Genomic DNA, 14,408 nt, shown 5'->3' on the forward strand with positions numbered 1-14,408 from the left:
CAACAATCAGCAGCAGCTTAATTGTCAACACCAGCTCAACACTGGGGTTGCTATTTTCCTTTTGCAGTTCCTCAACTCTACCAACACAGATTCTATGCCTTCCAACTCTATCACTTCTTGCTATTGATTTAATTTCATTTCTTACTAACAAGGCAACCCTACCCTCTGCTCATTTGCCTATCCTATCTATAAGATATCCAGCATTGGAGCCAATGTCCCATGAATTCGAACCTATTTGTCTCACCAATCTTTGAGCTATGCCTTACTCTTGTTGGCCTTGCACCAAATTGCTCGTTGCTCAGGTAGTAAGCTAGTGATTTCCACCTTTTTAGTTGTGCTTTTTAAATTTAACCTCTAGCTGCTCATTTTCCCTGTCTTCCTATACAGTTGGTACCTATGTAGAGGACACTGGATCTTTCTCCTCCCACTCCACGTTCCCCTGCAGCTCAGATGAGATATCCTGAACTAGAGTGGCACTGTGCAGGCTACACAGTCTTCAGGACTCTCAATCCTAGCCACAGAGAAGTGTCTATTCCCCTAACCAAATGATCCCTGATTACAACTATATTTCTCTTTACTCTCCTCTTTTGAATGGCTCCCTATACAACAGAACTATAGTCAGTTTGATCAGGCCCTACTCTCATCTACACAGGGAGCAAGAATCTCAAACAGTTAGATAAACTCCTTAAACACTACTTACTGGATCCCTCTACCTGAATGGCTTGTTATCACACCCTCCTGTTCCTGACCACTAACCAAATTTGAAGTAGTTTAACTAAGGGAGACACAGGTTCCAGGTAATTCTCCCCCTCCCTGATATGATGCTCAAAGCTCAGTCTCCAGCTCATCAACTCTGCACTGAAGTTCCTCAAGCAACTAACACTTACTACAGATATGATCACAATGAACCACAATGGGCTCCATCGGCTCCTATATCATACAAATACAATACATTACCCAGCCCAGCATATATTTGTAATGACTTAGTTCCTTAAACTTATATTTTTAAAAATTTTGCCTTGGTCTTTTAGTTTGTAGCCTGTAAATATATCCCATTTACCTTCAATCTGAAAGTAATCTAGGCAAATTAGTAGCTATCACCAACCAATGAACTTATGGTTTACCTGTGATATCACTTCTTTGCGCTGGAGCCCCAGGCTTAAATTTATTCTGTTTAAAAGAAATACAAAGTATGAACCAAAAAGAGCAAGCAGAAAGCACCTCTTCCCCTTTGCACCAACTTCCTATATTGCTTCCAAATTCCCTGAACTGTACACTCACTTGGGATCTCTTCTTCCTGACCACTTGAAGCTTACTGCTGAGGGATTACAAGCAGCTTGGGGCTAAATTAAAAAGCGGAATCACCAAGGTAATAATTTCCAGATTGCTACCTGAGCCAAGAGTAAATTGATCTAGGGTAAATAAGATTAGAGGGGTAAATGCATGGTCCAAAGACTGGTGTTGTGGAAATGGGTTCCAATTCATGAGGCACTGGCACCAGAGCAAGGGAAAGAGAGCAGTCTCATTGGGGTGAGCTTCATTTGAAGTATACTGGATGCAATACTCTCAAATTGTTTGACTGAACTTGTAGACAGGGCTTTAAACTAATAAGTTGCAGGGAGTGTTTAATTGAAAGTAAGTTTTATCATCAAAAGAAACAAGACAGCAGAGGGTAAAAGAGTAGTGAAGTGATGAATAGTAATCAAACTGGGAAATGAAGGGTAGAAAATATATATAGAGGAGTGCAGCAGAAATTAGAACCAGAATGTAAAAGAATGGCTTAAAAAAAAAATTAAAGCTTAAGGCTCTTTATTTGAATGCATACAGCCTTTGTAACAAAGCAGATGAGTTGATAGCATAAACAGAAATACATTATTACAGAGATGTGGTTATAGGGTGACCAGGACTAGTAACCCAATTTTCAAGGGTACTCCAGTTCCAGAAGATCAGTTGAAAAAAAAAGAAAAAAAAAGGGTGGATTAGGTAAGGGGATGGCCTAGTGGTAGTATGGCTACACTATTAACCCAGAAACCTGGGCACTTGGATTCAAATCTCGTCATACCTATAACTCTAACCGATTTAGAACAATGGGGATTAGGGGCCCTGAAGACGTAAAGGAACAATAATTCAAAAATCAAACCAGCTTCTAATTTCATGTAATTGTATCTTTTGAGGAGATACTATTACAAAATGAGCACACAAAATTTCCACTAAACATCATACTTCATGTAGCATTTGAAATAAGTTTGTAACAAAAACAAATTGGATCCCTCAAACATCTAGGTCAGAAATTTAAACTAACCTTAACATATGAGGAAGGAAACCTTTAATTTTACCATATACACAACTTCTGTACAAAGAGACAATGATTTCCTCTTCTTAGGCTTCCTTCTATATCACATGGAATTATCTATGGAACAAATGTAATGGAAATCAAAAGGGAATCAGGATATAACGTAAGATAACTAAAGCATTTGCCAAGTTACCAGAGTTTGTTGTGATAATATGATTTGATCTTGTACAATTTTTATTGTTTAATAAAAGCAAAGTTTGTCATACTTCTCATTTAAGTCAATGAGGTATGGCAGCACTGACAAGGCCAGCATTAATTGCCGTCCTTAAATGTCTCTAAAATTGGCAGAGTCTCCAGGTGCTGGTTAATGTCTTCTCTAAGCTACACACAGAGGAACCCAAAGATTCCCATAAGGTACTTGTAAACAATGTATTCAGATATATTATGATACCCCTCTGGAACAGGTGAAGGTTGAAACCTGTGCTCAAGTGGCCACTTTACATTATTATGCAGGTGCAGCAATGCAAAGGAATTTAAAAGGCCTATATACTACAAAGAGGAGGTGAGGTTGCGAGCTGTACCCTCACACGCTTTAGAAGTGCATCATAACATCCAAATTCAAGAATTCACAAGGCCAGCCATTCACTGCAGAACACAGTTGCTGACCCCCTCTTGTAGAGGATATTTATGCAATTGGTCTAGTTACATTTCTGACAATCTCTACATATAATTGTGCGAAAATCTGATGAAAATGCTTTTGAACGCCAAATATAAGGCAGTAAGTCTGTCACTGGAGGTGGTCATTGCTTTCTGTCAGTGTACATTATTCGCCAGTTATCAACCCAAACTTAAAATATTGTTCAGGTCTTACTGCATGGAGCACAGACTACATAATTAACTGAGGAGTTGCAAAGAAAATGAAAACTGCGCAATAATCAGTGATAGGGATGGTCAAAGTTTGTGAGAAGATTTGTAGCTCGGGTGCTCGTTGCTGTGGTTCTGTTCGCCGAGCTGGAAGTTTTTGTTGCAAACGTTTAGTCCCCTGTCTAGGTGACATCCTCAGTGCTTGGGAGCCTCCTGTGAAACGCTTCTGTGGTGTTTCCTCCGGCATTTATAGTGGCCTGTCCCTGCCGCTTCCGGTTGTCAGTTTCAGCTGTCCGCTGTAGTGGCCGGTATATTGGGTCAAGGTCGATGTGTTTGTTGATGGAGTTTGTGGATGAGTGCCATGCTTCTAGGAATTCCCTGGCTGTTCTCTGTTTGGCTTGCCCTATAATGGTAGTGTTGTCCCAGTCGAATTCATGTTGCTTGTCGCCTGCGTGTGTGGCTACTAGGGATAGCTGGTCGTGTCGTTTCGTGGCTAGTTGATGTTCGTGGATGCGGATCGTTAGCTGTCTTCCTGTTTGTCCTATATAGTGTTTTGTGCAGTCCTTGCATGGGATTTTGTACACTACATTAGTTTTGCTCATGCTGGGTATCGAGTCCTTCGTTCTGGTGAGTTGTTGTCAGAGTGTGGCTGTTGGTTTGTGTGCTGTTATAAGTCCTAGTGGTCGCAGTAGTCTGGCTGTTATTTCAGAGATGTTCTTGATGTATGGTAGTGTGGCTAGTCCTTTGGGTTGCAGCATGACCTCGTTCCGTTGTCATAGGGATGGTCATTGATAAATCACCTGAACCTAGACAGTGCGCCCAAAGGAGGAATACTACATTTTCTAGAGTGACATACTTGACCTTCAGGAATTATATCTTCCCAATACTAGATAGCAATCTCGTCAGTGGAGATTTTCCCAACGCCCCAGTTCCAGTTATTCAATTCTACTGAATGGTTTAATGCTTACTGAAAGGCTGCATATTGTGTGTCAAGGACAGTACCTTCTACTTCTGGAAAAAAACTGCTTTTGACCACATTTGGCTTCAATTTTGTTGCAGAAGGCAAAATTATTGGAGAGTAAAGGCTGCGTTACTTCAGTTTCAACACAACATTCATAACTTTGCAGGTAACTAGACATAGAATCATGCAGTAAAATGGGCCTTCACCACATCAAGTCTATGCTATCAAAAATACACCATTGCCTACAGTTCTCTCATTTTCCAACATGAGACAGATATCCTTGAATATTGTGTCATTTCAAGTATTCGTCCAAGTACCTTTTAAAACTGTTATCCACCTCATACTACTCTCAGATGTCAGATCAGCCATTTTCAGTGGAAAGCTCTGAAAAAGGAATGGCCCAGATGAAGTCCCTGGCTTTGCACTCAGATCCTGCACAGAGTATTCACCGACATCTTTAACCTCTCCTTACGACAATCTGAAGTCCCCACGTGCTTCAAGACCACCATCATCCCAATGCCAAAGAAAACTCATGAAGACTGGCTCAACAACTATCACCTCCATAATTATGAAGTATAGTCATGGGTCCAATCAACTCTCACCTCCCAGTTTGCCTTGATCCCTCGCAATTCGCCTATTGTTACAATAGGTTTCACAGTATACACCATCTCCCTTGCATTCCACTCATCCTAGAACATCTGGATAATAAGATAACCTATGTCAGGCTCTTACTTATTGACAACAGCTCCACCTTCAACAACATAATTCAAATTAAACTCAAACTTGATACCCAAGTCTCTGCTCCACCCTCTGCAAATGGGGCCTCAACTTCCTGACCCACAGACTGTAAACAGTAAGAATAGAGAACACCTCTTCCATGATAGTCATCAATACTGGCACCCCACAAGACCACATACCCAGCCCCTTACTGCACTCCCGATAACAGTCATGACTGTTATGGCCACATTTCATCCAAAGGTGGGTTCGCTGACACCACCACCATTGTAGGCCAGATCACAATAATGAGACAGAATACAGGAAAGAGAGAATGCGCTTGGTGTTAGAACAAAGCTTCCTCAATGTCAGCAAAATGAAAGAGCTGGTCATTGACTTCAGGAAGCAGGGTGAAGGGCATGCCCCTGTCTACATCAACAGTGCTGAGGTGGAGATGGTCACGAGTGTTAAGTTTCAAGGAGTGATGATCACCAACAATCCATCCTGGTCCACCCACATTGATGGTACGCTCAAGAAAGCACAACAATACCTCTACTTCTTCAGGAAGTTGAGGAAATTCAACATGTCCGTAAATGCTTTTACCAATTCTTATAGATGCACCACAGAAAGCATTCTATCCGGACGCATCATGGATTGGTATGGCAACTTCTCTGCACAGGACCGTAAAAAACTACACAGTTGTGAACACAGCCCAGTCCATCACATAAACTAACCTTTGATCTATTGACTACAGCTATATTCCTCACTGCCTCAGGCAGACCACTCCCAGCAAGTTATAATCTCTTCCAACTTCTTCTATTGGGCAGAAGATACAAAAGCTTATACACCCATACAAACAGATTCAGGAACAGCTTCTATCCCACTATTATTAGACTTCTAATTGGACTTATCAAATTTTAATATTGATATTATCAAAATGCATCACCTCACATTTATCAGCATACATTCCATGTATCACTGATATGCCCATTTGACCAATCCCTTATATCCTCTTGTAACTCAACACCTTCCTCCTCAATGTCAACCACCCAGCTAATCTTTGTCATCTGCACACTTACCATCCCCATGATTCGATTGGTGGTGTAGTGGACAGCAAAGAAGGTTACCTCAGAGTTCAGCAGGACTTTGATCAGATGGGCCAATGGGTTGAGGAGTGGCAGATGGAGTTTAATTTAGATAAATGGGAGGTGCTGCATTTTGGAAAGGCAAATCAGAGCAGGACTTATACAATTAATGGTAAGGTCCTGAAGAGTGGTCCTGAACAAAGAGGCCTCGGAGTGCAGACAGAATAGTGAAGGAGGGGTTTGGTATGCTTGCCTTTATTGATCAGTGCATTAAGTATAGGAGTTGGGAAGTCACGCTGCAACTGTACAGGACATTGGTTAGGCCACGTTTGGTACACTGCATGCAATTCTGGTATCCCTGCTATAGCAAAGATGTTGTGAAACTTGAAAGGGTTCAGAAAAGATTTACAAAGATGTTGCTAGGGTTGGAGGGTTTGAGCTATAGGGAGAGGCTGAGGCTATTTCCCTAGAGCGGAGCGGCTGATGGGTGACTTTATAAAGATTTATAAAATTATGAGAGGCATTGATAGGGTGAATAAACAAGGCTCCATAATGGCTACTAAATCATATTCATTCACAATGATTTGCGCTGCTAACTCATCGACCTTGTAACGAACGCTACGAGCATTCAGGTAAAAGTACCCTTATGCTAGTTTCTATACTCATGATTTCCAATATCTCTAATAATATCATGAGTTATCCTTTTTTCACTTCTTTCGTACTCTGCCTTGTAGTTAAACCCTCCTGTGCACATGCTAACCTGCTGCTTACCTTTTTATTTACCATCACACTTCCAGTCATTTTCCCCTGACTCACTAGTTGAAAGTCCTAGTGACCACCCTATTTATCCTTTTCACTAAAACACCGGTTCCAGATCAGTTCAGGTAGAGCGCATCCCATTGGTATAGATCCCTCCTGTTCCAAAACTGATGCAAATGTCCCATGAAATAGAACTCCTCTTTCCCACACGACTCCCTTAACCACGTGATTACTTCTTATCCCTAAACCAATTTGCATGTGGATCAGGTAGTAATCTGGAGATTATAACCCTCGAGAGCCTGTTCCTTGATTTCGATCATAGTGCTTGGTAATCACCAGACATGTCACCCTTCCTAGCCTTGTCTATGTTGTGGTCCATGTCGGGACAGATAACAACTGGATCCTCCCCCTCCTGCTCCAATATCTTTTCAAGACAGTCAGAGATGTCCTGCAGCCTGGCACTGGGCAGGCAACACACCATGCAGGACTCCCAAAGCTTGCAAAGGATACCATCGACCCCTCCAATTATGGAATTTCCTAAAATCCCACATTTCATTTTGCTCCCCCCTCCCTCTTGAACGGCATTCCTACAACATGGTGCTGTGGTCAACTAGCTCATTCCTCCTCCCCTCCCCGTCCCCCCACACCCATTTTCCTCATCTACACAGGGAGCAAGTACCTCATACCTGTTGGACAAAGTCAAGAGCGGAGGCTCCCCAGTTCCTAGACTCAGGATCCCCCATCTACCACCCTGCTGTCCCGGATTACTGGTTGAATTTGAATTAATTAGTCTACCAGGTGTGACTGCCATCTGAAACGAAGTGTCCAGGTAACTCTTCCCCCTCCAGATGTGCTGAAGTGTTTGAAACTCAGATTCCAGATCATCAATTCTGAGCCGGAAGTACTCTAGCAACCAACTTACTGCAGATGTGATCACTGCAGTTTACAATGGGATCAGCCAGCTCCCACATTAACTACAGCACATCACCTGCCCAGCCACCTCTACTTAAATTTATATAAATTAATAAAGCATGAGCTAATTTCTATACTTCTCAGATATCCTCTTTTTAAAGCTTACTACAGATTTCCTACCAGCTAATCAGGTCAGTTTCCCTGTGACGTCACTCCAGTATTTTTCTCAGAGACGGTGAGTCTTACGCTCACTCCGTGCTTCTGCTCCCCCTTTCAACTACTCCCCACAGACTGGGTTAGTACTTAGATGGAAGACTAGGTGCAGTCAGCATTAATGAACTGTCACAGAAAGTGGTGGAGGCTGTTACAATTTCAGCATTTAAAACATATCTGGACAGGTGCATGAATAGGGAGGGTTTAGAGGGATATGGGCCAAATGCTGGGAAATGAGACTAGATTAATTTAGGATATCTGGTTGGCATGGACAAGTTGGACCCAAGGATCTATTTCCATGCTGTACATCTCTATGAATCTATCTACATCATTTACGAATATCACAAACACTAAGGGACCCAGAACTGATCTTTGTAGTTTGCCACTGGTCACCAGCCTCCAGCTACCAAGGCAATTTTGAATCCAACTTGTCAAGTTATCCTGGACTTTATGTGCTTTTACCTCAATCAGTAGTCCATCTGGAACCTTGTCAAAGGTCTTGCTGAAATCCATATAAACTATATCAACTACCCTAGCCTCATCTACACACTTGGTCACCTCCTCAAAACATTCAACCAGTTTACTTTTTAAAATGCATGATTCCCCCTCTGAAAGCCATGCTGACTAGCCCTAATCAAATTTACTTCTCCAAATGGAGATTAATTTTCTTCTTCAATACGTTCCCTACCATTAATTAGACAGTCACCAATCTGCACTCCCTCGTCTATCTCTACCACCCTTCTGTCCTGCAGTCCTCGAGCATTTCCTGTCACGAGAGATCATTAAAAGTTTGGGCCAGAGTCCTGATTAGAATATTTCCTCCTTCATCTCCCACAACAGCTTGGGATACAACTTATCCAGATCTGGGGATTATCCACTATTAAATCCGCTAAAACCTTCAATACTTCTTTGCTTCCTTTATCAAAACACTCAAAAACTTTATAGTCCATCTTCTCTAATTCTGTACTTGCATCCTCCTCCTTCTGAGCAGACAGATAGGAGTTACACGTTTAACAGTCTACCAGTATCCTTTGACTTCACACACAAATTGCCCCTTGGTGTCTAATAGGCCCTGCTGTTTCCCCATTTGTTCTCTTCCCCTTGATATGCTTGCAGAATATCTTGGGAATCTCCCTAATCTTGCCTGCCAGTATTTCTTTTTCTGTGCTCCCTCAATCTCCCAATTGTGTTCTTAAATAGCCTCCTGCATTATCTATACTTTTCTATGGCCTCTATTGTTTTGCTTCCTTTATACATCCTCTTCTTTTTATCCAGTCCTGAATATCTGTACACATCCGGTATTTCTATGTGCTTGTTGCTCCTACATTTTACCCGAAAGGAAAAATGTTGTTGCTGTACTCTCCCCAGGATCTTGGTGAATGCCTCCTACTGTTCTGCTGTAGCTTCACACTCAATAACGGAGTCTATTTGGGCCAGATTCTGTTTTTTTTTAAAATAAGATCTGCCTTACCCCAATCCAAAGCCTTTTGCATTGGACTGGAGCAAGGCAGATTTTACTAAAATACAGCATAATCTGGCCAAAGTAGGTGGGAAACAGCTAGGTAAAATCTACAGCAAAACAGGGGGATGCATTCAAAAATGGAATTAGCAAGATTACAGGCCCAACATGCTCCCTGGTCAGATGAAATACAGAAACAATCCCAAAGAATCCACATATTGAGGGATATTCAGGACTGGATAAAAAGGATAAGAAGCATGTAACAGGTACAAAAGAAGCAAATCAATGAAGGTCTGAGTGGAGAAAGGTGGTGTTTGGGGGCAACGGGCAGCACCTGACAGCAATTAGGATAGCAAACACACCCAAGAGGAAAGAGGATAACTAAGCAAAGAATGTGGCCCATTAAGGACTAAGGGAGCAATCTATGCATGGAGCTGGAGGTCAGTGCTCCAGTGTCAAACAAGCACTTCACATCTGTCTTCACATTGGAGGAGGAAGGGGCACAGAATTCAGGAAGAGCAATTGCAAGTTTCTTGAGCAGTTTGACATAGGGAGTGTGAGGAGGTATTGAAGGTGTTAGCAGGCGTACAAGTAGACAAACTCCCAGATCCGGATAAACTGAATCCCAGGCAGCTGTGAGTCATGGAGTCATAGAGATGCACAGCATGGAAACAGACCCTTCGGTCCAACCTGTCCATGCCAACCAGATTCCCAACCCAATCTAGTCATACCTGCCAGCACCCGGCCCATATCCTTCCAAACCCTTCCTATTCATATACCCATCCAAATGCCTCTTAAATGTTGCAACTGTACAACCCTCCACCACTTCCTCTGGCAGCTCATTCCATACACGTACCACCCTCTGCATGAAAAAGTTGCCCCTTTGGTCTCTATTATATTTTCCCCCTCTCACTCTAAACCTATGCCCTCTAGTTCTGGACTCCCCTACCCCAGGGAAAAGACTTTGCTTATTTATCCTATCTATGCCCCTCAACTTTGTAAACCTCCATAAGGTCACCCCTCAGCCTCTGATGCTCCAGGGAAAACAGCCCCAGCCTGTTCAGCCTCTCCCTGTAGTTCAGATCCTCCAACCCTGGCAACATTCTTGTAAATCTTTTCTGAACCCTTTCATGTTTCACAACATCTTTGCAATAGGAAGGAGACCAGAATTGCACGCAATATTCCAACAGTGGCCTAACCAATGTCCTGTACAGCCGCAACATGACCTCCCAACTCCTATACTCAATATTCTGACCAATAAAGGTAAGCATTCCAAACGCCTTCTTCACTATCCTATCTACCTGCAACTCCACTCTCAAGGAGCTAGGAACCTGCACTCCAAAGGTCTCTTTGTTCAGCAACACTCCCTAGGACCTTACCATTAAGTGTATAAGTCCTGCTAAGATTTGCTTTCCCCAAAATGCAGCACCTCGCATTTATCTGAATTAAACTCCATCTGCCACTTCTCAGCCCGTTGACCCATCTGGTCAAGATCCTGTTGTAATCTGAGGTAACCCTCTTCGCTGTCCACTACACCTCCAATTTTGGTGTCATCTGCAAACTTACTAACTGTACCTCTTATGCTCGCATCCAAATCATTTTATGTAGATGACAAAAAGTAGAGGGCCCAGCACTGATCCTTGTGGCACTCCACTGGTCACAGGCCTCCAGTCTGAAAAACAACCCTCCACCACCACCCTCTGTCTTCTACCTTTGAGCCAGTTCTGTATCCAAATGGCTAGTTTTCCCTATATTCATTGAGATCTAACCTTGCGAACCAATCTCCTATGTGGAACCTTGTCGAACGCCTTACTGAAGTCCATATAGATCACATCTACTGCTCTGCCCTCATCAATCTTGTTACTTCTTCAAAAAAAAAACTCAATCAAGTTTGTGAGACATGATTTCCCATGCACAAAGCCATGTTGACTATCCCGAATCAGTCCTTGCCTTTCCAAATAAGTGTACATCCTGTCCCTCAGGATTCCCTCCAACAAGTTGTCCACCACCGAGGTCAGGCTCACTGGTCTATAATTCCCTGGCTTGTCTTTACCGCCCTTAAATAGTGGCACCACGTTTGCCAACCTCCAGTCTTCCGGCACCTCACCTGTGACTATCGATGATACAAATATCTCAGCAAGAGGCCCAGCAATCACTTCTCCAGCTTTCCACAGAGTTCTCGGGTACACCTGATCAGATCCTGGGGGATTTATCCATCTTTAACTGTTTCAAGGCATCCAGCACTTCCTCCTCTGTAACCTGGACATTTTGCAAGATATCACCATCTATTTCCCTACAGTCTATATCTTCCATATCCTTTTCCACAGTAAATACGGATGCAAAATATTCATTTATTAGAGATGAGGGAGGACATTAAAAAGGAACTCGGAACCAAAATTTTACTAAAGTTGGCACAGGAGTGATGACAGAACTGAAGACAACATGTGCGGTTCGATTTTTCATGGATAGTAGAGATAAACCAGGGAATTACAGACTAGGAAGTCAGACATCTGTAGTAGGGAAATTATTGGAGAAAATTTGGAATTAAAAGAGTTGTTCTCCAAATGGAGATTAAGGTTTGATCACAGATAGTCAACATGAGGTCAGCATGTCAGAGGTGGTCAGGGATCATCTGAGGTGAGGGAGCATCTGAGGTGCAGAAGAATCGACACTTCGGGCAAGAGCACTTCCTGATGAAGGAGACTTTCTCCTCAAGAAGTTCAACAACATCCAAGACGAAAGCAGCCACTCGATTCTTTGCAGATGTGGTACCATTCACTCCATCTAACACCACAGACACTTGGTGGCAGCAGTGTGTACCACTTACAAGATGCACTGCAAAAATTCACCAAGGCTCTTTAGATAGCACCTTCCAAATCCACAACTACTACCATCTTGAAGGTATAAAAAGGTAGCAGATACATGGGACCACCACACTTGCATGTTCCCTTGCAAGACACTCTCTATCCCTAACCTGGAAAACAATGTTGCTCTTCAACATCACTGGAGTCAAAATCCTGGAACACTTTTCTTAGTAGCATTATGATCTAGGACTACAAATGGACTGCAGTGGTTCAAGGCAGCAGTTCACCATCACCTTCTCAAGGGCAATTAGGGATGGCCCATAAATACTGGCTTAGGCAACAATACCCACATCCCTTAAACTAATTTTTAAAAATACAACCAACAGACATACATATTAAAAATAAGAAACAAGTTCAAAAAAGATAAAATTCAAGATACTCTCTAATTTCTTAGCAAGAGTTGAACATCGAGACTGTTGCAATGAAGGTTACCAGTAGTAATATGTTGGGAGTTAAACCACCAATTTCAACATAGTTAAATTTGCAAGCTGATTGAGATTCTGTGTTCAGTTTCCTTTTAAATGTGACAGAATTCCAGCATATCCTTTTGTTTGGCTGCCAGTTAGTTGACTTTTAGCGCAAAGTGAGAAATGTCCTTTAACTGCAACACAGGCATAGTTTGGGGATCATTCTTCATCTGTGACCTTCACAGCATGCTGACACTCAAACCCACGCTAGTAGACATGGGTAATTCAGCTTAGTGGTATATATAAGATTTTCAGTTTCTCTAGCACACTCCATAAGACCACAAGACATTGGAGTGGAATTTAGGCCATTTGGCCCATCAAGTCCACTGCGCGTTTTAAATCATGGCTGATGGGCATTTCAACTTCATTTACCCACATTCTCCCCGTAGTCCTTAATTCCTTGCAAGATCAAGAAGTTATCAATCTCTGCCTTGAAGACATCTAGTGTCCCGGCCTCCACTGCGCTCCGTGACAATGAATTCCACAGGCCCACCACTCCCTGGCTGAAGAAATGTCTTCTCATTTCATTCTGAATTGACCCCTCTAATTCTAAGGCTGTGCCCACAGGTCCTAGTCTCCCCGCTTAATGGAAACAACTTCCCAGCGTTCACCCTTTCTAAGCCATGCATTATCTTGTAAGTTTCTATTAGATCTCCCCTCAACATTTTAAACTCTAATGAATACAATCCCAGGATCCTCAGCTATTCATCATGTCAGGCCTACCATTCCAGGGATCATCAGTGTGAATCTCTGCTGGATATGCTCCAATGCCAGTATGTCCTTCCTGAGGTGTGGGGCCCAAAATTGGACACAGTATTCTAAATGGGGACCAACTAGAGCTTTATAAAGTCTCAGAAGCACAGTACTGCTTTTATATTCCAACCGTCGAGATAAATGACAACATCACATTCACTTTGTTTATCATGGACTCAACCTGCAAGTTAGAGAATCTCAAACTAGCACTCCAGATCCCTTTGTACTTCGGCTTTAGGAATTTTATCACCCTTTAGAAAATAGTCCATGCCGTATTCTTTTTTCCAAAGTACAAGACCTCGCATTTCCTGGACCATTCTCCTAAACTGTCTAAATCTTTCTGCAGCCTCCCCATATCCTCAGTACTCATATTATAATCGGCAAACTTCTCCAGAATGTCCCCAGTCCCTTCATCCAGATCATTAATATATAAAGTGAGCAGCTGCAGCTCTAACACTGAATCCTGTGGGACACCTCTTGTCACTGGCTGCCATTCCAAAAAAAGAACCTTTTATCCCAACTCTCTGCCTTCTGGCAGACAGCCAATCCTCAATTCATGCCAGTAGCTCACCTCAAACAACCTGGGCCCTCACCTCACTCAGCAGTCTTCCATGAGGCACCTCATCAAAGGCCTTTTGGCAGTCTAGATAACACCCACTTATCTAGATGAAACTGGCTTTTTAACACTTTTTTGTGAATTCTTCAAAATGGAGAAACACAAAGTATACCTGCAGTTCATGGCATAATCGACAAAAACCAGTTTGCTGTCGAGCAAGGGACATCAACACCTTGTTATGTTTGCAGTCATGAGCAATCACAGTCCAGTCTGTTTGAATTGCCTCTCCCAACTTTAAAAAGTGTTACTAATTGAAGATCTTTTATTATATTTAAGTGTGACATTCCACCATCCTGTCTTTCTCCAGGCAGCCACGTAATTTGCATTGTAGTCATTTTTAGCCATAATTCAAGCTGCAAATATCCTTTCAAAGGACTTTTAGGTTCTGACCCATGGTCATGACACTGTCAGATTATTCATGTTGACCGATTAAGTAATAACTGCTAAG

The 14,408-nt window shown here is 42.4% G+C and overlaps 1 protein-coding gene across 3 annotated transcripts in view; it reads right to left on the reverse strand.

Moving 5' to 3' along the window:
• add1 (adducin 1 (alpha)) overlaps positions 1–14,408 on the reverse strand; it is a 180,474-nt gene that overhangs the window by 157,516 nt on the left and 8,550 nt on the right. Inside the window, exon 2 of one of the 3 annotated variants that reach the window (XM_087974379.1) lies at positions 2,303–2,410. The exons of the other annotated variants lie outside the window; for them this stretch is intronic. Coding sequence (XP_087830505.1) covers positions 2,303–2,310 — 8 coding nt within the window. The 5' untranslated portion in view covers positions 2,311–2,410. The remainder of the gene's footprint in view (positions 1–2,302; positions 2,411–14,408) is intronic. 3 annotated transcript variants of the gene reach the window in all.

The sequence above is a fragment of the Chiloscyllium plagiosum genome, unplaced genomic scaffold (genome assembly GCF_037043375.1).
Source record: "Chiloscyllium plagiosum isolate Xiang-an unplaced genomic scaffold, Cpla_swu_hap1 HiC_scaffold_2, whole genome shotgun sequence".
NCBI lineage: Eukaryota > Metazoa > Chordata > Chondrichthyes > Orectolobiformes > Hemiscylliidae > Chiloscyllium > Chiloscyllium plagiosum.